The sequence below is a fragment of the Rhinatrema bivittatum genome, chromosome 6 (genome assembly GCF_901001135.1).
Source record: "Rhinatrema bivittatum chromosome 6, aRhiBiv1.1, whole genome shotgun sequence".
In the NCBI taxonomy this organism is placed as follows: Eukaryota; Metazoa; Chordata; class Amphibia; order Gymnophiona; family Rhinatrematidae; genus Rhinatrema; species Rhinatrema bivittatum.
The window spans coordinates 256,945,961-256,971,299 of NC_042620.1; the positions used below are offsets into that span (position 1 = coordinate 256,945,961).

General features: G+C 46.5%; 1 protein-coding gene across 1 annotated transcript in view; it reads left to right on the top strand.

Annotated features, from left to right (window-relative positions):
* The window catches only part of PRSS53 (serine protease 53), a 55,321-nt gene that overhangs the window by 25,617 nt on the left and 4,365 nt on the right, over positions 1 to 25,339 (top strand). The window contains 6 exon segments of the mRNA XM_029607944.1: positions 387 to 556; positions 7,405 to 7,648; positions 13,664 to 13,761; positions 13,763 to 13,818; positions 18,323 to 18,582; positions 23,728 to 23,879. Of these exon segments, the coding sequence (XP_029463804.1) occupies positions 387 to 556; positions 7,405 to 7,648; positions 13,664 to 13,761; positions 13,763 to 13,818; positions 18,323 to 18,582; positions 23,728 to 23,879 (980 nt within the window).

The following is a 25,339-nucleotide window of genomic DNA, read 5'->3' on the forward strand; positions in this document are numbered from 1 at the left end:
CCTTCACAACTAAAGATCTATTGTGCTTATTGCATGCCCTTTTTAATTCTACTACTGGTTTTCCCTCCATCACCTCCACTAGAAGGTCATTTCATGCATTCACCAACCTTTTATTTTATCCTAAGCACTCCTGTTTGAGCATTTGGTGGAGATTTCCTCTATTGACATAGAAAAGGAATTTATGTGTATGTCCTAGGAACAACTATCCTTTCCCAGTATGCATTTGTTTAAATGGGTCCCATTTCCTAAGTAACCAAAGGTTAAGCATTCTCTCTTGCGTTACCTCGTTACGGCTGGAGAAAAGTGATTGTTATAGAAAACCAGCTATGTCAAAATAGCGCACAAGAGACCCAAGGCTTGACACTTTCTCTTTCCTGCATTTACAGCTGCCAATTCCTCCTCCTCACGTCTCCTGCAGAAGGTTGACATGACCCTCATTGGAAGGAAAACTTGTAACTGTATTTACAACTCATACGACAAGCTTCAGCTGGCCAGTCCAGCACAGTGGGGCATCGTCTGTGGGAACAACATGGATGGGATTAGAGGGCCCTGCTGGGTGAGTACAAGAGTCCAGTATTACCCTTTTCAGCTATACTAGAGGCATAATGCAATGAACAGGAGCAATATGGGCCCTTCTCATGACATGTTGATTCTTCTTAGCTGTATTTATGATCTCTGAATACTGTTACATTGTGAGGGGATTATAGGTATATAGTGGGGCTTTAGAGTCACTTGCCGACACCACAATAATGAGAAAATGTGAGTTATTCATACTCGCCATAAGACCTGCAACTTCACAACAGTTCACTTAACCTCATGCTTTAACCCTGTTGTTGGCGTAGACCCTTGGGCCGAGGGGGAATTGTCACAATTTGCAGGAAGGAGCCTTGCAGGTCCCCACCATTGGCAGGCACAGCTGGCTGTGGCAGAGGCCCAACTGGAGCTTCAGTTATACCAGCCTCATTCCCCTTAGGTTGAGCCCTCAGGTGCCGGGGTTGGCAGGTCTTAGGTGAGGACCTCTGCTGACCAACTGGAGATTCATGGAGAAGATCGGGTCACAGACCAAGGTCTGGGGTAGGCTGGTTACAGGCGTACTTGGAGACAGGAGGCGGTCAAGGCAGGCAGCATTCAGGCATGGTCAAGAGTCAGGTAGTGGTCAGTGGCTGGCGGAGTTCAGGCATGGTCGTGAGTCAGGCAATAGTCAGTGGCAGACGGAGTTCAATCGTTAGACGAGTGTCAAAGCTGAAATGAAAACCAAAGATCTGTCTGAGGGAAATTGGGATGGATAGATTGGTAGGGAGGAGAGGAGATGAGGAACAGCTCAGGTGGGCAGGAGAGGACACTGAAGAACAGAAGACTGACCACAAGATGAAGACAAGAATACCAAGAACTCAGGAAAGAAGATCAGGAACTCAGGAACAAAGACCAATAATGTTGAGGCAACTTGTTTTACTAAACAGTAGTCAACTTATTGCCGAGGCAAGAAGGTGCTGCTGAGCTGGCCTTGTTGGTGATGTCATTATAAGGCGCCATTGGCATTTTCCCCGCTGCAGGCCCTTTAAGAGAAGCAATGTCAGGCTTGCATGTGCCTTAGGTAGGCCCGGAGGAAGTAGGGCATTGGAGGCAGGTTGAGCATGGTGGCCTGCCACGTTTCCATTTGAGTGCCTACGCTGGCATTAGAAGGTGTCACTTTGGGCTTGGGACTGGAGGTAAGTGCAGTGTAGACTACCAATTGCAACAAACCCCTTCTATGTTGTATCCAGAGCAGAGCTGGTACTTCCATTAGGCAAACTAGGTTGTTGCCTAGAGCATCAAAATATTTTTGGGGGGGATGGGGGCAGGAAACTCCCACCAGCACAAGGCTCAGAAAGGTGCTGTCCAAGAGTTAATACAACTAAAAAAATGAGCACTATGCTAAAGCACCTGCTGCAGGTAGGAGGGAGCACTGATGGAGCTGCGACCAATAGGTAATTTGGTGGAAGGGGATGCAAGACTGAAGGTTTGCCTAGGGACCCAAATACTCTTGCCCTAGTCCTGATCCAGAGGACTGGTGTGGTTTGAATTCCTACAGTAATGTGCCTATTGCAAATGCAAGTACAGCAGTATGTGGAACCAGACTTTCCTTAACAAGATGCTGGAGACTTCTTGCAGCTTCTAAATTATTATTGATGATGTTACTAAATCTGTAGAGTTGCTGATAATAAATAAAGATGTTATTGGTTAGAAGCGCAATCAAGTTATAAGTAAGATCACCCAGAAGCGCAAGTTCCATTTGATATTTGAGTTCTAACTAATGCGATGATGCTTCCTACTGTTTACTAATGAATTACCCAAAATGATATATTGATCTTTATTTCCTGATTTCTTTGCTGATTTCCTTACATGTAAGGAACTCCATGTTGCAGCCTTGTAGACCTCATCCACAGGGACTGCTCGTAAGTGGGCCACTGACGTTGCCATGGCTTGGAAGAATGAGCCTTGACATGGACTCCAAGCTGCAGTCCCGCCTGAATGTAGCAGAAGGAGATGCAATCTGCTAGCCAGTTGGCAACCGCAATTCCCAATCTGTTCCTGTCAAAGGAGATAAAGAGTTGCGTGGACTGCCTATGGCTATTGTCCACTCCAGGCAGAAGGCTAAGTTTCTCTTGCAATCCAAACTGTCCAGAGCCTGTTTGCCCTGGTGTGAATGAGGCTTTGGAAAAAAGGTGGGTAGGACGATTGATTGGTTCAGAAGGAAATCCATCACCACCTTAGACTGGAGCTTAGGGTGTGTACGGAGGACCACCCTATCGTGGAAGAACCTTTTGTAAGGTGGATACAACACCAAGGCCTCAAGTTCGCTGACTCTGTGAGATGATGTGACCACCACCAGGAAGATGACCTTCCAGGTTATGAACTTCAGGTCACAGGAGCACAAAGGCACAAAGGGAGCCTTCATAAGCTGGAACAAGAAGTTAAGTTCCCAGGAAACCGCTGGGGGTCTGAGGGGAGGCTTCAGCTGATGCAGACTGCACATAAAGCGACCCACGATAGGCTGCAGCAAAACGGGCAAACCATCCACCCCTTGGTGGTAGGCCCCAGTAGCACAAAGATGTACTCTGACAGAGTTGGCCTTCAGGCCAGCCTCTGAGAGGTGCAGCAGATAATTCAACAGTTTAGATGTGGGGCAAGAAAACGGGTCCAAGCCGTGGCTCTCACACCAAAGGGAGAATCTCTTCTACTTTAGGCTCTAAGACTTTCTAGTGGAAGGCTTCCTGGACTCCACCAGGACCCGAAATATGCCCTCTGAGAGGTCCAGGGACTGTAAGGTCATACTTTCAACATCCAAGACATGAGAGATAAGGCCTGGAGGTTGAGATGGCGCAGTCTGTGCCAATCGGCGTGATGAGGTCTGGGGAGGTTCCCAGACTGATCGGTTCTTGCAGGGAGAGATCCTTCGGGAGTGGGTACCAGATCTGTCTCGGCCAGTAAGGCACAATGAGAATCATGGTCCCCCGGTCCTGTTGAAGCTTTAAGAGAGTCTTTGACATTAGTGGAAGCGGAGGGTAGGCATACAAGAGGTCCGTGCCCCAATGGCGGGCAAAGGCGTCTGATGCTGGATTGCTGTTCCCCTTGGATAGGGAGCAAAACTGATTTACCTTCCTGTTGTAGGGTGAAACAAAAAGATTCATTTATGGGGTCCTCCAAAGATGGAAGATCTGATTCACAACCTCCTGCTTCAGGGACTACGCATGCAGCCAGAAGGAACAACTCAGGTCATTCCCTAGCACATTCTCCTGCCCAGCAAGTAAATGACATGAAGTAGGATGCCCTAGGATAGAGCCCTCGACCAGATCTGGACTGCCTCCTTACAAAGGAGGAATGATCTCGTGCCTCCCTGTTTGTTGAGGAACCACACCACCATCTGATTTTTGGTCTGGATGAGGACCACCTTGTTGGCCAGGTGATCTCGAAATGCCCAAAGCGTGTATCCGATCGTCCGGAGCTCCAGGAAGTTGATCTGACACTGTGCTTCCTGTGCTGACCATTGACCCTGGGTGCGGAAACCTCCAACATGGGCACCCCAGCCCAGGTGGGAAGTATCTGTGGTAATTACAACCTGAGCAGGGGAATCCTGATAAGGTACGCCTACCTCCAAGTTGGATAGATTCTCCCACCATGACAAGGAGCTCCAAAGTGGCGGAGTGATCCTGATGCATACCCAAAGGTCCTGGGTGGTCTGGCGTCACTGGGACCACAGGGTCCACTGCACCCTGCACATGTGCAAATGAGCAAAGGGAGTAACATGGATGGACACAGCCATGTGTCCTAACAGGTGCAACATGTGGTGCGCAGAGAGATGGCAACTCTGAGAAATCGCTCCTTCAAGGGACACCAAGGTGAGCGCTCAATCCCAGGGTAAGAACGTCTGAGCCTGAGCCATGTCGAACTTGGCACCAATGAAGTTCAGTTGCAGTGATGGGACTAGCTGGAACTTCAGGTAGTTGACCAGAAAGCTCAAGGTCTCCAAGACCTGAATGGTGGAGTGTAAGGACTGCAATGCTCCCTGCCTGGAGGCACTCTTGATGAGCAAGTCATTCAGGTAGGGAAAAATCTGCACTCGCAGCCTCCTCAGATAAGCCCTCGCCACTGCTAGGCACTTTGTGAAGACATGGGGTGTAGATGCCAGTCTGAAGGGCAGCACCCGGTATTGAAAATGTCTTTCGCCCACCACAAATCGTAAGTATTTCCAGTGAACACAGGAAATTTCGATGTGAGTGTACGCATCTTTTATATCGAGGGAGCAAAGCCAGTCTCCCCTCTGCAGGAGAAGAATCAAGGCACCCAACGAGACAATCTTGAACTTTTCCCATTTGAGGAACTTGTTCAAGGCCCCCTGTTCTCTTTGGAATGAGGAAATATCTGGAATAGAAGCCACTTCCTTGCTGTCTAGGCGGAATGGGTTAGACGGCTCTGGCCATTGTGAGAGCGGAGAGCTCCTTCAAAAGTATTTCTTGACTCACTGAGAACCCTCAAGAGGGGCATGGGGAGAGTCTGGAGGGACCTCTTGGAAATTCAACCTGTACCCCTGACGGACAATGGACAGGACCCACAGGTCCGAGGTGACGACCAGCTAACAGTCTGCAAAGAACTATAGCCGGCCTCCAACTGGATGGTCCGCCATCAAGGGTACAGGTGACTGGCTTAAGCTCCCTCACAACCAGTCAAAATCCAGTGGCAAGACTCGGCTGAGGAGTATGTGGCTGTCTAGGGTGAGTCCTGGGCCCAGTCTGCTGAGACCGTGCTCTACCTGCCGGAGGGTAGTACTTCCTCGGGCAGTAAAAAGGGCATCTAGGCCCCTGACGTGAGGATTTCTTGCCAGAGGACTGTTGGTCTGAGGTGCTGGCTGAAAGATGCTGGAGGGTCTCATGATAATCTTTCAGCTGTGCCACTGCCTCCTTAATTTTATCTCCAAAGAGATTCTCCCTGGTTCAGGGCAAGTCTGCTATGTGGTCTTGCACTTCCGGGTGGAGAACGGAGGTGCGCAGCCAAGCCGTGTGGCAAGGACCGATGCCCACTGTGGCTACTCTCACCACCATCTCAAAGACATCATAAGCGGACCGTCACTCACCAAACCCTGCTGAGCAATCTTCAGGAAGTCCTCCTGGAGCTGTTGAGGGAGATGGTCTATCAAAGGAGAATTAAAAAGTACATACAAAAGCAAAACAAAAATCTAAAGGGATCTATAAAGCCTAAATTATAAGGCTAAGCTGAAACATATATCTGGACGGTTAAAATATTCTTGGAGAAACCTTATTAGACCTGAAACTGATTAGGACATGTTCTGGTTATGGTATGCTTGAATAAATAAATAACTTTTCAGGGCTTTCTTGAAGTACTTAGCATTGGATATAGATCTGATAAAAGATGGATTGGAGTTCCATATCGTTGGGCCTGCAATAGTAAAGGCATGATTGTGGGTGACGGTCAATCTGGTGAGTCTGGGAGAGGGCACTTCAAGCAAATGTTGAGTTCTAGATCTTAGGGCTCGTGAAGGAACATAAAAATGCAGAATTGATCGTAGCCATGGACTGTTAACATTGCGCATCAGTTGCAGAGGTGTGATAGTAATGTAAGAAATAATCACATATATAAATGAGTTAATCAACGTGTTAAACCCTCATTTTTTAGCACGTTGTACACTTTAATATAATGCAATTAATCTATGTTAATTGCTACCAACTTCCCATCGCACACTCGCAACTTAGGAGTTATTATTATTTATAATCACCTCTCATTTAAACCATTCATCAAATCCATCATAAAAGACTGCTATTTTAAACTCCAAACAATAAAGAAACTCAGACCCCTACTACACTTCAATGATTTCCGTACAGTCCTCCAAGCTATTATTTTATCGAAGATTGACTATTGTAATGCGCTCTTACTTGGCATTCCTGCAACACACACTAAGCCACTTCAACTCCTACAAAATGCCGCCGCTCGGATATTGTCAAACACAAAGAAAAGAGATCACATCACCCCCACACTTATTGAACTACACTGGCTCCCTATACAGTCACGAATTCTTTATAAAACACTCTCGATCATACATAAATTCCAACCTCAACTGGCTTAACCCCCCCCTCTTACCTCGTACCTCCAAGAGACCTACACGCCCAGCTCTTCAAGGAACACTCCGTGCCCAATCTATTAAATCTTTTAAACTCTCCTCCACTATTAACAGAGCCTTTTCTCTTGCCGGCCCCACCATATGGAACTCACTGCCCCATGATATCCGCATAGAGACCTATACCCCCACTTTCAAAAAGAAACTTAAAACATGGCTCTTTCAGCAAGCCTACTCCATTTCACCCCCTATTACATAAAACCCCCCTATGAATGTTATACTGATATCTTGGTATGAACGCCTTTACGTCTGATGATTTTGTACTTTGCACTTTCATGTATATAGTTATAGTTATATTCCATAGCATCTACCCAATGATGCCTGTTATATGTAAGGGCTCCTCCCAAAAATTTATTTATATGTTGCCTAGTTCATCATATTATATTATGTTATCTGTTATATGTTAAATGTACGGGCACTGCCCAATGGTTTTTTGTTCACTGTGAACCGATACGATGTGCGAACGGATATCGGTATAAAAGAAATGTTAAATAAATAAATAAATAAATAAATGTAACATTATCAATAAAGTACAGCAATAGAATCAAGCAAAAGGACTGGTGCTGACTTTTCCTTTTAAGCCCCAACCCTAACAGTGACTTTTAGCCACTTTGAGGGTGCCACTTTTCATCAGGACGATATAGCCAGGCAACTATTTAGTTACCCGATTAAAATCTCCTTGAAAACTGTCCTCCCAGTGTCCTCTCATTTGCTTTTCTGCTTTATTGTTCCAGGGAGACTCTGGTGGTCCAATGGTGTGCAATGAGGATGGCATCTGGTTTCAAGTGGGGTTGATTAGTTTTTCCCTCGACTGCCATCTCCCCAACAGCCCTGTCCTTCTGACTGAGTTGACGAGCTTCGCAGACTGGATCCAGGCCCAGGTGAACACAGAGGTGTCCTTTGCCCAGCAGACTGCGGAGGTGCCTGAGACTGTTGATGATGGAAAGTGCGATGACCTTATTAGTACCAAGAACCCAGGTGTGTTGGGGACCGTTCAGAGCAATGGTATCACAGAGATGGGTAGGGACATATCTAAGGTTGTGTACTTACTTGGGTCACCTCTCCCGTGACTCCCCCTGAGGCTTACAGTTCTATTCTACCTAATGCACCTACTGTTATGTTAGTGGACCCTAGACCCGGAGCGAGAGGACACCCACCTGAGGAAACTTGGTGACCTTCGCCTCTGGAAGGTGGAAATCCCGGAACAGCCAACCCCTCAGTACCCTTCACTTAGGCCACAGCGTGATCTGGGTACAGGCCAAAGATAAATAGACACACAGTCCAGATTCCAGGCAGGGGTCACAACGGATGGCAGCCAAGACAGCGTGAAGTCCAATCCAGAGTCTAGGCAGGCAGCAGGCAAAGGCAAGTCAGAGTCCAATCCGGGGTCCAGGCAGGCAGCAGACAAAGGCAAGTCAGAGTCCAATCCGGGGTCCAGGCAGGCAGCAGGCAAAGGCAAGTCAGAGTCCAATCCGGGGTCCAGGCAGGCAGCAGGCAAAGGCAAGTCAGAGTCCAATCCGGGGTCCAGGCAGCAGGCAAAGGCAAGTCAGAGTCCAATCCGGGGTCCAGGCAGGCAGCAGGCAAAGGCAAGTCAGAACAAAGCAGGAGTCGAAAGAACCGCGACAGCACAAACACAACAACCACGGGACCTGTTTGTGAAGGCAACCCGTCCTTCACTGAGCAGCGTTTAAATCTCCCTCTTTGGCTGACGTCATCTTCCGGGGCTGGCCCCTACTCCGCGTCCTGACCCCTTTAAGGGGCGGAGTCAGCCGCGATCCTGCTGACGCTGCTCCTCAGGGGGAAGCCATTGCTGCGCTGCGGCCCGTGCGCCGTGGACCGCCGGAAGGGAGACCCGGGACAAGCCCGCCGGAGGAGGTAGGGGGGCCCGATCGCGTGCGATCGCTATCGGGCCTCACAACACCTACATATCAAATTTTTGTTACAATACACAGCAGGCTTCCAATTCAAAAAAGTGACCATTGCAAAACTCTTAATTGACTTAGTATGGATGTCTGCCTGTCTCTAGCTACAGAATCTATGTATCTATCAACTTACTTATGTTTGCCTGATGTACTCCTGGGGGAATTCTGCGCTACTATGGAATGCAGAATTTGCACAGAACATTCCTCCTGCGCAGAACTTAGGGTTTTCGCAGAGAACTTGGGAGAAAGGCCTTGAGGGCCGCGATTGCAGCCCATCTCACTTGCAGTGAAGATTGCAGCCCGACAAACATCAGCTGGCCATCATACATCTCTTTTAATAACACTGGGCAACAATGAAAGTGTTACTGACCTAAAAAGGTCCTACTCTGTAGTATCTTGATGTGCTGAACACGAATATGACCATGAAAAGTTTTTATTGGCTCTCGTTTTGAAGATATTTAATATAGTTCACTTTCTATGTTTAGTCATGTAAATTTATCCAGTAGGACTGTAAATAAGCCTAGAATGATGTAATATTGCATCATATTGCATAATACCATCATGCACACATCATCCAGAGTTTATTACATCATTTTCTGATGCAATGCAGTTCTACTGCCATGCTGCTGCTGAGTAAGCTGACGTCAGCAGTGTACTATATGAAGCCCAGTCAGAAAGGGTGAGCATTTGAAATATTCATGCTGGCTGACTACTGCTGGACACTCCGCAGAGATGCTCCCGAACAGGTGTACAAGAGACAAGCATAGAAATCTAAGACGTAGTCTATGACTTCATTTTTCAAATGGTATTAACCATAGGTCTCCTACTATTGGCATACAGTTCAAGATGTAATTATTTTATTGCATATTACAAAAAAACTAGAGCCAATTTTGCATTTCACAGTCACATTCGTGTTTAGCACATGGAAATGTATAAGAATTGACTAATTTCATTTCCGTAACATGATTTTGTGAAAATTTGTTGCCCAGTGTAATATACCGGTTTCAGTGCCATTCAGGGGTAACCTAGGAAGCACCAGTTGACTCTAAGTTGTTTTTAACTGCTCCTTTATGCATCTCAAAGAACAGTTGGTTGGAACTGGTCTAATTTTTTTCAAGACTTGATTTCTGAATATATGCACTTTCAAGAAATGGATTCAGAACAGTGAGTGCAAAACACATTAGAAGGGCTTGCAAAAGACCTACACAACCTGTAATACACAGAATTTTGTAATGTTTTTCTTTACTTTTTCTGTTTCTTTTGCTAAAGTAATTCAGCTGTTTCACCAAAATTGGATTCTGAAGTCAAACCCCTGATATTAGCAAAGACGGTAAAGTCACAAACACTAAAGTACTTACATTAATCCAGCAGCAGGCTCCCAATTACGACTTATTTTCTGGGGTCACACACATGAATAAGCTCAGTGAGGGTGTTTCTGGAAAACAAACTGTACAATTGTCTATTCTGATCTGGAATTCTGCTCGTGGGGAAGACCAGCAGGCCCGGTGCTCACAGGCGGAGCCCATCTCACTCGCGGCCATAGAAGACCAAGGTGTGGCCCAGCTTGAGAGGCAAGAAAGCTTGTGAGCCTGTGTGAGAGAGAGGAATTGCATTGAGGGTGCCCGTGTGTGTGTCTGAGAGAGAGCGGGGGTGGGTGGAGGGGTGCATATTTATAAAGTATGCAGAATTTTGCATTTTTGTGCATAGAATTTTAAATTTTTCTGCGCAGAAGTTTCCCATAGTAAATTGCAATATAGTGTCTGCTTATAACTATAGTAACTAGTGTAGATCCCTGCCAGTGGGATCCCTAAATCAGGGATTCTCAAACATTTTGCAGTGTGATCCCGTTTTAGCACTTAAAAAGTTACATGATGCTAGATGACAATTAAAACAATTAGCAAGGGGAAGGGAAGGGAGAGAAATCCCCCCCACTCCAAAAATCACTTGCCTCTCAACCTCCCCTCCACAGCTGATCCCCTCTCCCAGCTCCCCCATTTTCAGCTGAGATCTTTTTTCTCACCTCCTCCATCTGATCCCCTCTTACACTCCCAAGACTCTTCCAATCCCCGGCTGATCCTCTCTCACCCCATCCCATCCCTTTTCATATATCCTTCATCCTTTCTCTCACTAATTTTGTTTCTTTCTCTCCATCCTGCCCATTACCTGCCCCCTCTCTCACCTTCTCTCCCCTTCCAGCTTTTCTCACAGCAGATCCCCTTTTAAAATACCATCCCCTGTTGTCTCATCCCCCCCCCCCTTAGCTTATCATCTCTCAATCATCCCCTTCAGGTTCATCTTCTTCTCGCTTTTAACCTTCAATCATTCCTTTTTATCATCCTTTCACCTTTCATAGCCAAACCTTTGTCATCCCCGCTCTCTAATCCCCATCCCCTCCACATTCTCTACCCCCCATTCCCTCCAAACTTGCCCCCCAGCTACTCTTTCACTCCCTTCTCCCCATCCCCTCACTCCCCCTCTCATGCCACTCCCTCTCAACCAACCCAGCTCTCTCAAGCCTCCCCTTCCAGTTGATCCTTTTCTGAAATCCTCTCTTCCAGTCAATTTCTCCTCTCCAACACCTCTCCAGCCTATTCACCCCTCTGAAATCCTTCCCTCCACAAACACACGTGAACTGATCCCTTCTCTCAAACATCCCTCCTCTCAAATCCCCTCTTGCTGATCCTTCCACCTCAACCAACTTCTCTTTCAGCCCTCCACTGATTCCCCTGCCCCTGTGAGTCCTATATTTGAAACTCGCCTAGCTGCTGCTGCCCAATCACAGCCAGGAATGCGACAAGGAGAGCTCGCCCTTCCTCCTCTGCGGTGATAGTTTTGACCCTTGCCTGCAGAGGCAGTGATCACAGGAGAGGGAACAGAAGAAGAAGCAGGCCTGCAACACCAGCACATTTTTGGCCCAAGCTGGCAGTTGTGTTGATCGTAGCAGCAGCAGCAGCAATGCAGAACAAGCCTGCAACAATGGTGTGCCTTGAGGTCTAGACTGGCAGCATTGTTGTGGCAAGAGTAGCCGGGTATATTAGCTAGAAATGGTAATATACATTTTAGGGCCCAGGTCAGCAGCAGATGAGGCCAGATATTAGGTGGCTGTATTTGTTATTGGACATTGGCATCATTTCACTGTACTTCCTGCTCTGCACTCTTCCTGTTGGTCAGAAAGCACATGTGGCCTTTGAGGAACATAAGAACTGCCATAATGGGTCAAGCCAAGGGTTCATCAAGCCCAGTATCCTGTTTCCAACAGTGGCCAATCCAAGTCACAAGTACCTAGCAAGTACCCAAACATTAAATAAATCTTAAACTACTATTACTTATTAATTAATAGCAGTTTATGGATATTTTTTTCTAGGAATTTAATCAAACCTTTTTTAAACCCAGTTACACTAACTGCTGTAACCACATCCACTGGCAATGAATTCCAAAGCTCAACTATGCGCTGAGAAAGAATTTTCTTTGATTTGTTTTAAATGAGCAACTTGCTAATTCAAGGAGTGCCCCCTAGTCCTTCTATTATCCGAGAGAGTAAATAACCGATTTACATTAACTTTCTTGATTTTGTAGACCTCTATCATATCCCCCCTCAATCATCTCTTCTCCAAACTGAACGGCCCTAACTTCCTTAGCCTTACTTCATAGGGGAGCCGTTCCATGCCCCTTATCATTTTGGACACCCTTCTCTGCACTTTCTCCAATGCAACTATATCTTTTTTGAGATACGGCAACCAGAACTGCACACAGTATTCAAGATGTGGTCTCACCATGGAGCGATACAGAGGCATTATGACATCCTCTGTTTATTTACCATTCCCTTCCTAATAATTCCTAACATTGTTTGCTTTTTTGATTGCCACAGCACACTGAGCCGACGATCTCAATGTATTGTCCACTATGACGCCTAGATCTCATTCCTGGGTAGTAACTCCTAAGATAGAACCTAACATTGTGTAACTACAGCAAGGGTTATTTTTCCCTATATGCATCACCTTGCACTTGTCCACGTTAAATTTCAGCTGCCATTTGGAAGCCCAGTTTTCCAGTCTTGCAAGGTCCTCCTGCACTTCATCACAATACGCTTGCGATTTAACTACGCTGCATAATTTTGTGTCATCCACATAAATGATCACTTCACTTGTTGTACCCATGTCCAGATCATTAATAAATATATTAAAAAGCACCGGTCCAAGTACAGATCCCTGAGGCACTCCACTGTTTACCTTTTTCCATTGTGAAAACTGACCATTTAATCTTATTCTCTGTTTCCTGTCTTCTAACCAGTTTGCAATCCACAAAAGGACATCACCTCCTATCCCATGACTTTTTAGTTTTCTTAGAAGCCTCTCATGTGGGATTTTGTCAAACGCCTTCTGAAAATCCAAATACACTACATCTAATGATTCACCTTTATACACATGTTTATTAACCCCTTCAAAAAAATGAAGATTTCTGAAGCAAGATTTGGCTTACTGTTTATATTAGCTGGCGCCATGATGGATGATGTGGTGCTGGTTTTGGAAGCAGCTGTGTTCTGGGATTATATTTTTAATCCATGGCGATGCATGTGCAACCCCAGTTGATAATTTTGTGACACCATTTGGGGTTATGATCTATAGTGTGAGAACTGCTGCCCTAGATCATGGATCCAAAAAACAAATCGGAAGCCGATCCAGTTGGCTGTGATACAGTAAAGACAATGAGAATCGGACGATCAGAAGAAGCCCTTTATTTCAATGCCCGACTCTGGCCGAGTTTCGCTCATAGAGCTGCCTCAGGGGCAATTCAATTAGCAGAAGGAATGTCAGAGTGTTTTGCAGACACTAATGATATTGTGACAGTGTGACAGCAGCCCTGCAGGCATATTTTAAGTCCTGCTAATTGAATTGCCCCTGAGGCAGCTCTATGAGCGAAACTCGGCCAGAGTCGGGCATTGAAATAAAGGGCTTCTTCTGATCGTCCGATTCTCATTGTCTTTACTAGATCATGGATCTCCATCTTCCCTCAGTGAAATTATGTTAATATTATGCCTTCATAAATCCCTTACTTCTCCTTTCTATTTCAGGATGTGGAATCCTAAAAATTAATACCACTGGAACTGGGATCCAGCCAGGCAAGTGGCCCTGGCAGGCCAGCCTATATTTCCATGGCAAGCTCAAATGTGGGGGGGTCTCTGATTTCAGAGCATTGGGTCCTCACAGCTGCCCACTGCTTCATTGGGTAAGTGTCAGGATTTTTCCACTGGGTTCACCCAGTAATGTCAATATTACAATGTCTGTGATATCACAATTCCCCGAGAATGCAGAGTGTTTTGCTATGAAACTGTGGGATAACAGTAAATTCTCAAGGTTAAGAAACAGTGTACAGAATCCTTTTCAATAACATTTTTAGCATGAAGAAAGAAAGTATGAAATAAACATAAAGGGTTAAAACCAAGGTAGCAGAATGTTGAGAGAATGGAAACCCTTTCAATAAGACTACAAGATAATTGTGATTTCTTAGACTGAAGAAAGAGTGCAAGGATTATCTTACAAGTTTTTCAGTGCAAGAACCTGGATATCATGTTACTGTTTATTTGTGGGCAAGCACTGACATCCTGTGGATCTTTAATTTCAGAAAATATTTCAATGAATACATTGTAGGTCTTACTTAATATATTGGTGACTAGCTTCCGAATACTATACCCCCTTCATCAGTTATCAACTACAACCTATTTGTTGACCTTTATTTCCAGATATCCCAGTGGACTAGCATAGCAACCATATTACCTTATCCAAGAAAATATTTCATAAATCTATAAACTCTTTGAGAAATGTATTGTACTCCTGATGTATTTATATTTTAGGATTGTTTTGTTATGCATTATTGTATTTTATTGATGTATTTTATTATGATGCATTGATTATTGTTTGATGTAAACTGTTTTGGGTCCAACTGTTGTTTTAGGAAGACAGTATAAAAATATAACATGTTGCGTTGGCTGGCCACAGAATTGCAACTGGCCTTTCTCACCTGCATGCCACCACGGCAGGGGCGGGCCCCGGCTCTCCAGTGGAGTGGAGGGGGTGTTTCCAGTGCAGCTCACCTCTTTGCGGCCCGGTATGCTGCTGGCTTGCCTCGGGGAGTGGCAGAGATGCTGCTGCCATCTGCTTCCCCTCCTGTGGTTCTCTAGCCGCGCACGCTCCTTCCTTGCTAATTTAAAGGGCCCGCAGCAGGCAAAGGCTGCCGGCCCTTCCATTGTTGTCAGCGACCTGGGATTATTTAAGGCAAGCTCTGACGTTCAGAGCTTGCCTTGGCAACAGGTCTCCATGCTTCCATCGTGTGCTTAGTTGCTGCTCGTACGTGGTCCTGTTCCAGTACCTGTTCCTGTGTTCATGTTCCTGCTCCAGTACCTGCTCCTGTTCCAGTGGAAAACCCAAGCCTTCTAGGGGGAGGCCTAAAGGAGGGGGTACTGTTAGGACCGCCGGCTGCGGCGGCCCGCAACCGGGGCCGGGTGTCATTGCCGCCGGCCGTAGCGGGCCGCAACCAGGGTCGGGCCGGTGGCCAAGGCAATGATAATCTTACCCGAGGCGTCGGGCTTGTCAGGAGCTCCTGCTGTGACAGGCAGCCTTCTTTTTTGCCTTCCTCCTGGCTGCTGCCGCTGCCAAGCCCAGCCACATGGTTCCTCTCGGCCGGGCTGGCTCCTCCCCCTCTGCCTCTACTAGGAGCCGCGAGTGCGGATGAAGAGAATATTTAAAGGAGCCATGACAGGAAATTGTCATGGCTCCTCCTGGGACTCCTCCCTCTGGTTCCTGTATTTAAGGCAAGGTTTAACACTCAGACCTTGCCTTGGTATTGAGACTCTGTGCTTGGTTCCTGTGTTCCGTGTTCCTGGATTTGCTCTTCATCCCGCTTCTGCTTCTCTACTTCGTTGGATTGATTCTTTGGCTTCTGACCTTCGGACCGGCGGTGATGATTTTCTGGTATTGACTTGGACTGGCTTTGGACCCTTCTCCTGTGTTGCTCCTGGACTGGCTTCGGACCACTCTCCTGTGGTGCTCCTGGACTGGCTTCGGACCACTCTCTTGTGGTGCCCCTGGATTGGCTTTGGACCACTCTCCCGTCTGCTCCTGGACCGGCTCTCGACCTCTCTCTGGACTTCAACCCTTGGACCGGCTTTGGACTACCCTTCGATGTCTACTCCCGGACTGATTACGACCTGCTGGAGGCACCAGCCATCTGGAACCTATGACCTGCAGGAGGCGCCTGAATCCAGACTATCTTCAGTCTTCAGGGAGTCTCCTAAGTCCCAGCGGCCGTGTCCCTACGGGCTCCTCCTAGGGGGATCACGAGCTTCCAGGGTGAAGCCTTCATCCAACATCTACATCAGCAGGCCTTGCCATCCGACAGTAGAGACCGAAGAGGGTTGACTCCCTTTTTGGTATCGCTGACCCTACCTCGGAACAGGGGTCCACTTTCTGAATCATAACAGAGGTCTTGTCACTGCCAATTAGGCCTTTGCCTCTATTGTGGGATCTCAGGTCACCTGCTGCCTCCGTCTCCAGAAAGGAAGGAGATAACCCCACGCCGGGAGACATCGGAATCAAAAACCCTTGGACTTGCTATGGCATCACCTTTATTTCTATTGCCAGGCTCCTTGGAACAACCCCCCACCTGTTTTGCCACCCAGGTCCTAGTGGACTCCGGCACCAGGGAAAACTTTATTCAGCAGGAACTCATGGACCAGTATCAAATCTCCATGTGTCCCTTGACACCACTGTTGGCTCTTTCCTCAGTTCATGGAGACTTCCTCCCCGGTTTGGTGACTCGGACTACACAGCCCCTTATGCTGAAAATTGGGCCTGATGACTCAGAACTCATCTCTTTCTATGTCCTTCCTAAGGCCGTGAACCTAGTTATCCTGGGCCTGCCATGGTTGCAGAAGCATCAGCCGCAATTTGATTGGGCCATAGTCAATCTGATCCAGTGGGGGCCGCAGTGCTCAGAATCTTGTCTAGAACTGGTAGTCTCCCCGGTCGCTGATCGCGGCTACCGCTCTCCCTAACCCTTTTCTCCCAAGTAAAAGGTCTCAGGAGACTCAGACTAACCCGTGTTCCCTCCAAAAGAACATTCTTAGGGCTGTCTTTACACAGCTGAAAGAACAACTAACGCAGAGAACGATCAAACACAAAGTCTTTGTAAAGGAACACAAGCGAGCCATGAAAGGATTTGTATCCCTTTTGACCTACAAGGAAGAGGATATCCAGAGTCTACATGCCCTTCTGCAACAAGAAAAAGGAGAAGACCTCCCTCTTCAGCTCTCTCCACCTGTTGGGACCACAGGAGCGCCAAAATTGGCCTCACCCCATCTGGGGTCCCGGTTGTGGCTCGGAGCAACTCTGAAACATTTACCCCCCTGCATTCAGCAGGACCTCAGACTACGGAACTTGCCATTTCTAACCCGGAGGGTCATTTGAGCTTCGAAGAACTGGACAGTTGGTGCCCCAGCCATTCAGACCCTCAGGAAGGGGGTTTTGAGGAAGGGGTACCGTTGTGCCGGCTGGCCATGGAGCTTGCGACCAGCCTTCCTCACCTGCTGGGCTAGGGGCGGGCCCCGGCTCTCCGGTGGAGGGGAGGATGTGCCTCCAGTGCGCCTCGCCTCTTCGCAGCTCGGCATGCCTCGGGGTACGGCAGAGACGCTGCTGCCGTCTGCTTCCCCTCCCATGATTCTCTAGGCACACGCGTGCGCCTTCCTTGTTAATTTAAAGGGCCCGCAGCAGGCAAAGGCTGCTGGCCCTTCCGTTGTTGTCAGCGGCCTGAGATTATTTAAGGCAAGCTCTGACGTTCAGAGCTTGCCTTGGCAACAGGTCTCCATGCTTCCATCGTGTGCTTACCGTAGTTGCTGCTCGTTTGGGTTCCTGTTCCAGTACCTGTTCCTGTGTTCGTGTTCCTGCTCCAGTACCTGCTCCTGTTCCAATCCTTGTGTTTCAGTTCCAGATTCCTGTTCTTGCTACCCTTTGGACGGATTCCTTGGCTTGACCCTCGCTCGAACCTAACCTTGCCTTCAGCCGCCTGCCCTGACCACAGCTTGAACCTGATCTCGTCTCCACTGCTTCCTGGCACCCTGCCACCTTGCCTTGGACACTCTCTCTGGGATCAACCATGCAGAGGCCCGCCTAAGTCCAGCCGGCCCCAATACCCAAGGGTTCAACCTGCGGGGAACGAGGGCTGGTAATGGCGAAGCTCCCACGGGTCCCGACGGTGGGGACCCGTGGGAGCTTCCCCCATGGGTAGCGCCAACACTACCTCGGGCCAAGGGTCCACTTCCGCAACATAACATTTAAGTAGTCTTTTTGAATACGAATAGTAAATGGGGTAGAGGAGGGCCTGGTCCTTTTGAAACATACATATTCCATTTCCATCTTTCTGTTTCCCCTCAATCTGCATTCTCATTATACAATCTTCAGCAGGTTACTTAACCTTCCCATGCTTACAGACTGGAAGATGTGTGGGGCATGGACAAAATAATTCATATAGCTTGTGTATTTACTGATAGTGCTATATCATATCATGTGTATTTTTACAACTGTAGTCTGTAAACAATCAGCAAACAGGATTACCGTGTAGGCATTCTGTTATGCCTTCAAAGTATTACTATTAATCTATTGTACCTGGTTCCTCACAGTGCAATCACCCAGTGGAGATATAGGGGAACTTGTAGATTAATTGTTTGTTTTCCTATCAGGCAGGATTCATCTGAGGAGCCAAGCCACTGGACAGTGCGGCTTGGAGATGGGACTGGAAGTGAAGAGAGGAGCATACAGAAGATAAACATCCATGGGGCTTACATTAAAATGGCAGAGGGATATGACATTGCCATGGTGCAGCTGTCTCACCCAGCTATATTCAATGACTACGTGCAACCCATCTGCCTCCCACTTGCCAACCATCGTTTCCAGTATGGGACCAAGTGCTGGGCCACTGGGCAGATGACTGAAGGAATCAGTAATACCCTACATATATCTCTACTTACTTGTTTCTTGACTCTAGTTCTCTCACTCCTTTTTCTTCTTATTCCTTAAGTCTCTTTTGTTGTTCAACAATGTTTTACTTATGGTATTTTTACATTTTGTTAGGGATTAGAACTGAGGCACAAGAAGATAAAATATTATGTGTTCTAAACTGTAAAGAACTAAAATATTTACTTAGAAACCATTGACTGTTTCTGACAAATAGGGACAGTTCAGCTTTATGAATGTTTGGGAATCTGTTAGCAGATCCATAAGAACATAAGAAATTGCCATACTGGGGCAGACCAAAGGTCCATCAAGCCCAGCATCCTGTTTCCAACAGTGGCCAAACCAGGTTACAAGAACCTGGCAAGTACCCAAAACACTAAGGTGACCCTATGCTACTGAAGCCAGTAATAGCAGTGGCTATTCCCTAACTCAGCTTGATTAATATCAGTTAATTACTTCTCCTCCCCAAGAACTTATCCAAACCTTTTTTAAACCCAACTATACTAACTGCACTTTACCACATCCTCTCACAACAAATTCCAGAGCTTAATTGTGCGTTGAGTGAAAAATAATTTTCTCCGATTAGTTTTAAATGTGCCTCCTGCTAACTTCATGGAGTGCCCCCTAGTCCTTCTATTGTTACGCGCCCCGTCCACGCCTGGCCCGCGCACGGGCCTGCTCACCTCACTAGCTCCTCTACAGGTCATGGGTTGGCCTCCCCAGCGGCAGCCACAAGCTCCTCCAGGTCTCGGTGTCCCGCGGCGGTGGTCGCTGGGCCTTCCACTGCACACCAGGCCTCACGCCGGAGTTCGGTGTCTCCAGTTGCACTGGCCACGCCCCTACGCACGCGCGGACCGCCCGGCCTCTTGTAGGGCCAGGGGTGGGTCTTAGCTCTGTGGCGCGCCCTGATTGAATGTTCAATATAAGGAAGTCCCTGCCTGCACTTCCTTGCCTTGGCAATCGGGTCGGCACTGCATGTGTGCTAGGTTGCCTCCGCGTTCACAGTCTTGTTCCAGCCTTGTTCCAGCGTCCTACTGTTCCAGCGTCCTTCTGTTCCAGCGTCTGTCTGTCCTGTCTCCCCAGGAAGTACCCTCGGACTGTCTCTCTGGTACTGACCTCGGCCTGTTCCTTGACCATTCTGTCCACTGCCTGGATCCTGACCTCTGCCTGCCTTGTGACCTCGTCTGACCTCTGGAACCTGACCCCTGCCTCGTTGTCTACTCCTCGGACTGATCCTTGGATTCTGACCTCGGCTGCCATTGACGTCTCCTGATTCTGGCTCTGTTCCTTGCCTTGTCACTGCCTACGCTGTTCTGGTCTTCCTTGCTCCACCAGACCTACAGCCTAGAGTCCGACCACGCTCCCTTGTTGTTCGTGGGCACTCTTCTCTGTTACCTCTCTGGGAGACCCTGCGAGGCCCACCTAAGTCCAAACGGCCCGGGTCCCTACGGGCTCCACCCGGGGGGACCGCGGGCTTCCAGTGGTGAAGCTCATCCTAGCCTCTGTCTCCTCCTGTGCTCTGCCCCCTGGGGGCAGGTGCTTCTTGGTCCCTACTAGGGAGCCGTTCTCCACTGCTCCAGGATAAGGGTCCACCTCCAAGCGCAACAGGTTGCCAAGACCATGGACTCGGCGGAGTCTCCCACCTCCAGGGCCCTACCGGGTTTGGCCGCCACAGTCAAAGAATTTCACCAAGCATTGGAATCGCTAGCCACCTCCAAGCCCAACATTATCCAAAAGTGTAAATAACCAATTCACATCTACCCATTCTAGACCTCTTATGATTTTAAAGACCTTGATCATATCCCTCCTCAGCCATCTCTTCTCCAAGCTGAACATCCCTTTCCTCATAGGGGAGCTGTTCAATCCCCTTTATCATTTTGGTTGCCCTTCTCTGTACCTTCTCCAGTGCAACTATAACTTTTTTGAGATGCAGTGACCAGAACTGTACATAGTACTCAAGATGCGGACTCACTATGGAGCGATACAGAGACATTATGACATTTTCTGTTTTATTCACCATTCCCTTCCTAATAATTCCTAAACTTCTGTTTGCTTTTTTGACTTCCGCAGCATACTGAGCATATGATTTCAATGTATTATCCACTATGATGCCTAGAACTTTTTCCTGGGTGGTAACTCCTAATATGGAACCTAAAATCGTGTAACTACAGCATAGGTTATTTTTCCCTATATGCAACACCTTGTACTTGTCCACATTAAATTTCATCTGCCATTTGGCTGCTCATTCTTCCACTGTCACATGGTCCTCCTGCAATTTATCACAATCTGCTTGTGATTTAACTACTCTGAATAATTTTGTATCATCTGAAAATTTGATAACCTCACTTCTCGTATTCCTTTCCAGATCATTTATAAATATATTGAAAAGCACAGGTCCAAGTACAGATTTCTGTGGCACTCCATTGTTTGCCCTTCTCCACTGAGAAAACTGACCCTTTAATCCTACTCTCTGTTTCCTATCTTTTAACCATTTTGTAATCAATGAAAGGACATCGCCTCCTATCCCATGACTTTTTAGTTTTCTTAGAACCTCTCATGAGGGACTTTGTCAAACGCCTTCTGAAAATCCAAATACACTACATCTACCAGTTCACTTTTATCCACATGTTTATTAACCCCTTCAAAAAAAATGCAGATATGTGAAGCAAGACTTCCCTTGGGTAAATCCATGTTGACTGTGTACCATTAAACCATGTCTTTCTATATGCTCTGTGATTTTGATCTTTAGAATAGTTTCCACTATTTTTCCCAGCACTGAAATCAGGCTCACTAGTCTATAGTTTCCTGCATCGCCCCTGGAGCCCTTTTTAAATATTGTGGTTATATTGGCCACCCTCCAGTCTTCAGGTACAATGGATGATTTTAATGATAGGTTACAAATTTTAAATAATAGGTCTGAAATTTTATTTTTGAATTCCTTCAGAACCCTGGGATGCATACCATCCGGTCCAGGTGATTTGCTACTCCTTAATTTGTCAATCTGGCCTACTACTCCAGGTTCACAGTGATTTGGTTCAATTCATCTGACTCATCACCCTTGAAAACCATCTATGGAACTGGTATCTCCCCAACATCCTCATTAGTAAACACAGAAGCAAATAATTCATTTAGTAGTTCTGCAATGGCCTTATCTTCCCAAAGAGCCCCTTTAATCCCTCGGCCATCTAATGGTCTAACTGACTCCCTCACAGGTTTCTTGCTTCAGATATATTTTAAAAAGTTTTTATTATGAATTTTTGCCTCTATGGCCAACTTCATTTCAAATTCTGTCATAGCCTGTCTTATCAATGTTTTACACTTACCTTGACAATGCTTATGCTTTTTCCTATTTTCTTCAGCTGGATCCTTCTTCCAATTTTTGAAGGATGTTTTTTTTGGCTAAAATAGCCTCTTTCACCTCACCTTTTAACCATGCCAGTAGTTAGTTTAGTTTATTTATATACCATCAATCTGAAATACAATCTTGGTGGTAATCGTTTTGCCTTCCTTCCACCTTTCTTAATGCGTGGAATACATCTGAACTGCACTTCTAAAATAGTATTTTTAAACAATGTTCATTCCTGTTGAACACATTTAACCTTTGCAACTGCACCTTTCAGTTTTTTTCTAACTATTTTCCTCATTTTATAAGTTTCCCTTTTGAAAATTTAGTGTTAGAGCTGTAGGTTTACTTATTGTCCCCCTTCTAGTTATTAGTTCAAATTTAATCATGTTATGATCACTATTGCCAAGTGGCCCCACCACAGTTACCTCTCTCACCAAATCCTGTGTTTCACTAAGAATTAAATCTAAAATAGCTCCCTCTCTCATTGGTTCCTGAACCAATTGCTCCATGAAGCAATCATTTATTACATCCAGGAACTTTATGTCTCTAGCATTTCCTGATATTATATTTACCCAGTCAATTTTGGGGTAATTGAAATCTCCCATAATTACTGTACTGCCAAATTGGTTAACTTCCCTGATTTCTCTTAGCATTTCATCATCTTTCAGACCATTTTGTCCAGGTGGATATTAGTATATTCCTATCACTATACTCTTATCCAACACACATGGGATTTCTACCCATATAGATTCTACTGAGCATTTAGTCTCTTGTATGATCTTTATCCTGTTGGACTCTATACCCTCCCAGACATAAAGCGCCACACCCCCACCAAGATGATCCTTCCTATCATTGCAATATAATTTGTACCCTGATTTAGCACTGTCCCATTGGTTATCCTCTTTGCACCAAGTTTCTGAGTTTCCATTTATGTCTATCTCATCATTTACTGCTATACACTCTCCCATCTTACATCTTAGACATCTGGCATTGGCATACAGGCATTTCAAAGTGCGGGGTTTTTTTGTATTAACAACCTACTTTTCAGTTGATAGGGATAATTTGGAAATCTTTAGCTCAGGTGATTCTTTACTTATAGGCATATGGACTACGTTTGCTTTTATTGAAACCTCTCTGTTGGGATGTCCTAACTCTCCTGTTTCATTAGTATCCTTCAAAGATACATTCCTCCGATCCATGCACTGCTGAGTGACTGTTGGCTTTCCCCCTTGTTCTAGTTTAAAAGCTGCTCTATCTCCTTTTTAAAGGTTAGCGCCAGGAGCCTGGTTCCACTCTAGTTAAGGTGGATCCCATCCTTTCAGAAAAGTCTCCCCCTTCCCCAAAAGATTCCCCAGTTCCTTACAAAACCGAATCCCTCTTCCCTGCACCATCGTCTCAACCACATATTGAGACTCCGGAGCTCTGCCTATCTCTGGGGACCTGCACGTGGAACAGGGAGCATTTCAGGGAATGCCACCCTGGAGGTTCTGGATTTCAGCTTTCTACCTAAAATCCTAAATTTGGCTACCAGAACCTCTCTCCCACATATTCCTAAGTCGTTGGTGCCCACGTGTACTACGACAGCCGGCTCCTCCCCAGCACTGTCTAAAATCCTATCTAGGTGTTGCGAGAGGTCTGCCACCTTCACACCAGGCAGGCAAGTTACCAGGCAGTCCTCACATCCACCAGTCACCCAGCTATCTACATTTATTATTCTTCTAACTGGTGCTTTATGCTTGCTTAGATGTATTCTCATTGGTTTGCTTCTCTTCTGTGACCTCACAGAGTCTGGGATGCTGCATGAAGTGGAGCTAGATTTGATTGGACCCAAGAAATGCCACTGCATCTACAGCCAACCCAGCAACAGAAGTGGGAGTATTTCCATATTACCTGAGATGGTCTGTGCTGCCAATGAAACTAAAGGGAAGACCTGCAAGGTGAGGAAGGGACTTTGTTGAATAGATGGGGACCCTGAATACTTGAGAATTCTCTGGATTTGACCTGGAGATGTTGGGTCCCTGGACCTCACTTCAAATCTCTGAGTGTTCCCAGAGTGGGAACAGCCATGAAAGAGAACAGGAGGCTGTTCTCATCTGTGCTGCTGCTGCCCCCGCTTCCTTGCACTGGTAGTGGGTGAGAAGAAGACTTAAATAGACTGCATGGAGAGGCAGGAACAGAGCCAAATGCTTCCTACCTGAGAATAAAAGGGGAGAAGAGGATGTGAAAGAACTAAAGCAAAAGGGCTGGAGAAGGGAGAGACGGGGGAAAGGGAGGGGATAGAAAAAGAATAAATGGGGAAGATCAAAGGGGAAAAGGCTGGAAAGAAGCCATGGCTCTGCAGCCGTGCAGAGAAAAAGCAGGGCCCTATGCAAAGAGAGGAAGAACAAGACAAGCAGACTTCAGGTAGGTAAGAGATAGTAGTGGGAAGGGGGATGGATAAGGAGAGTATGTGGAGGGAAGTCAAAATCCAGGAGAGAGAGAGAGAAAGCATTTTCTAGTAGACATTATAGTTGCAGAAATCACCCTGTACATGCCAATTTGCCCCTCCTGCAGGTAGATACAACCAAAGAAGGTATTCCGTTCCCTTTCACTTACCTTGTTGCTGGTCTCTACCTGCATCAAAGGTGCATCAGTGCCTACATGTCCATCAGAAGAGGATGCATATGTACCGGAGGAGGACATGTGAATTCTCTAATGCCCCCTCCTAAAACTTATTTTGGATTGAACAAAACCCAAATGTTCCCAGGTACAAGGGCAGGCTGTTATCTTGGGTTTTGTTGAAGGATAACCCCAGAGGAAGCATCAAACAAAACACACTTTGAGACATGCTAGTCCAGCCTGCTCCCAAGGACTCCTACTCCTGTGCCAATATTGTCCGTGAAATAGTCTATTCCATTTTATTCAGTCTTTTTATTTTGATAGGGATTTATTACACATTGTGGGATGTGGAGGGGGAAATATTCAAATTGCCTGCATTGATACAAAGTTTGTACGGATTTCTTACCCAAGTTTTTGCACCAATTTTCAGTGGGAAAGCACATGTGGACTTTCACTTTGAAAATTGCCTCAGGTACAAAGTACACGTGAACACTTGTGCTTGATTTTCATGTGGGTAGAATTTTAATGGAAAAGCATGCATGTAAACAGCATTTTTAAATATGCACACCACCTTTTCCTCCCTCGGGGTAAGCATCCCCCTGTGAACTCCTTTCAATGCTACAAAGTGTACCCATGCACTTTTTACTGCATTGAAGGTGGGCAATTTTCAGAAAGGCCAATTTATGTGAGTAAAACACTTTTTCTCTGCGGAAATCACTCTGAAATTGGTGCCAGCCGTACATATGGCCATGCAACAAAATGGTGCTGGCCTCAGGGCTGACTAGCATCATTTCCTCCT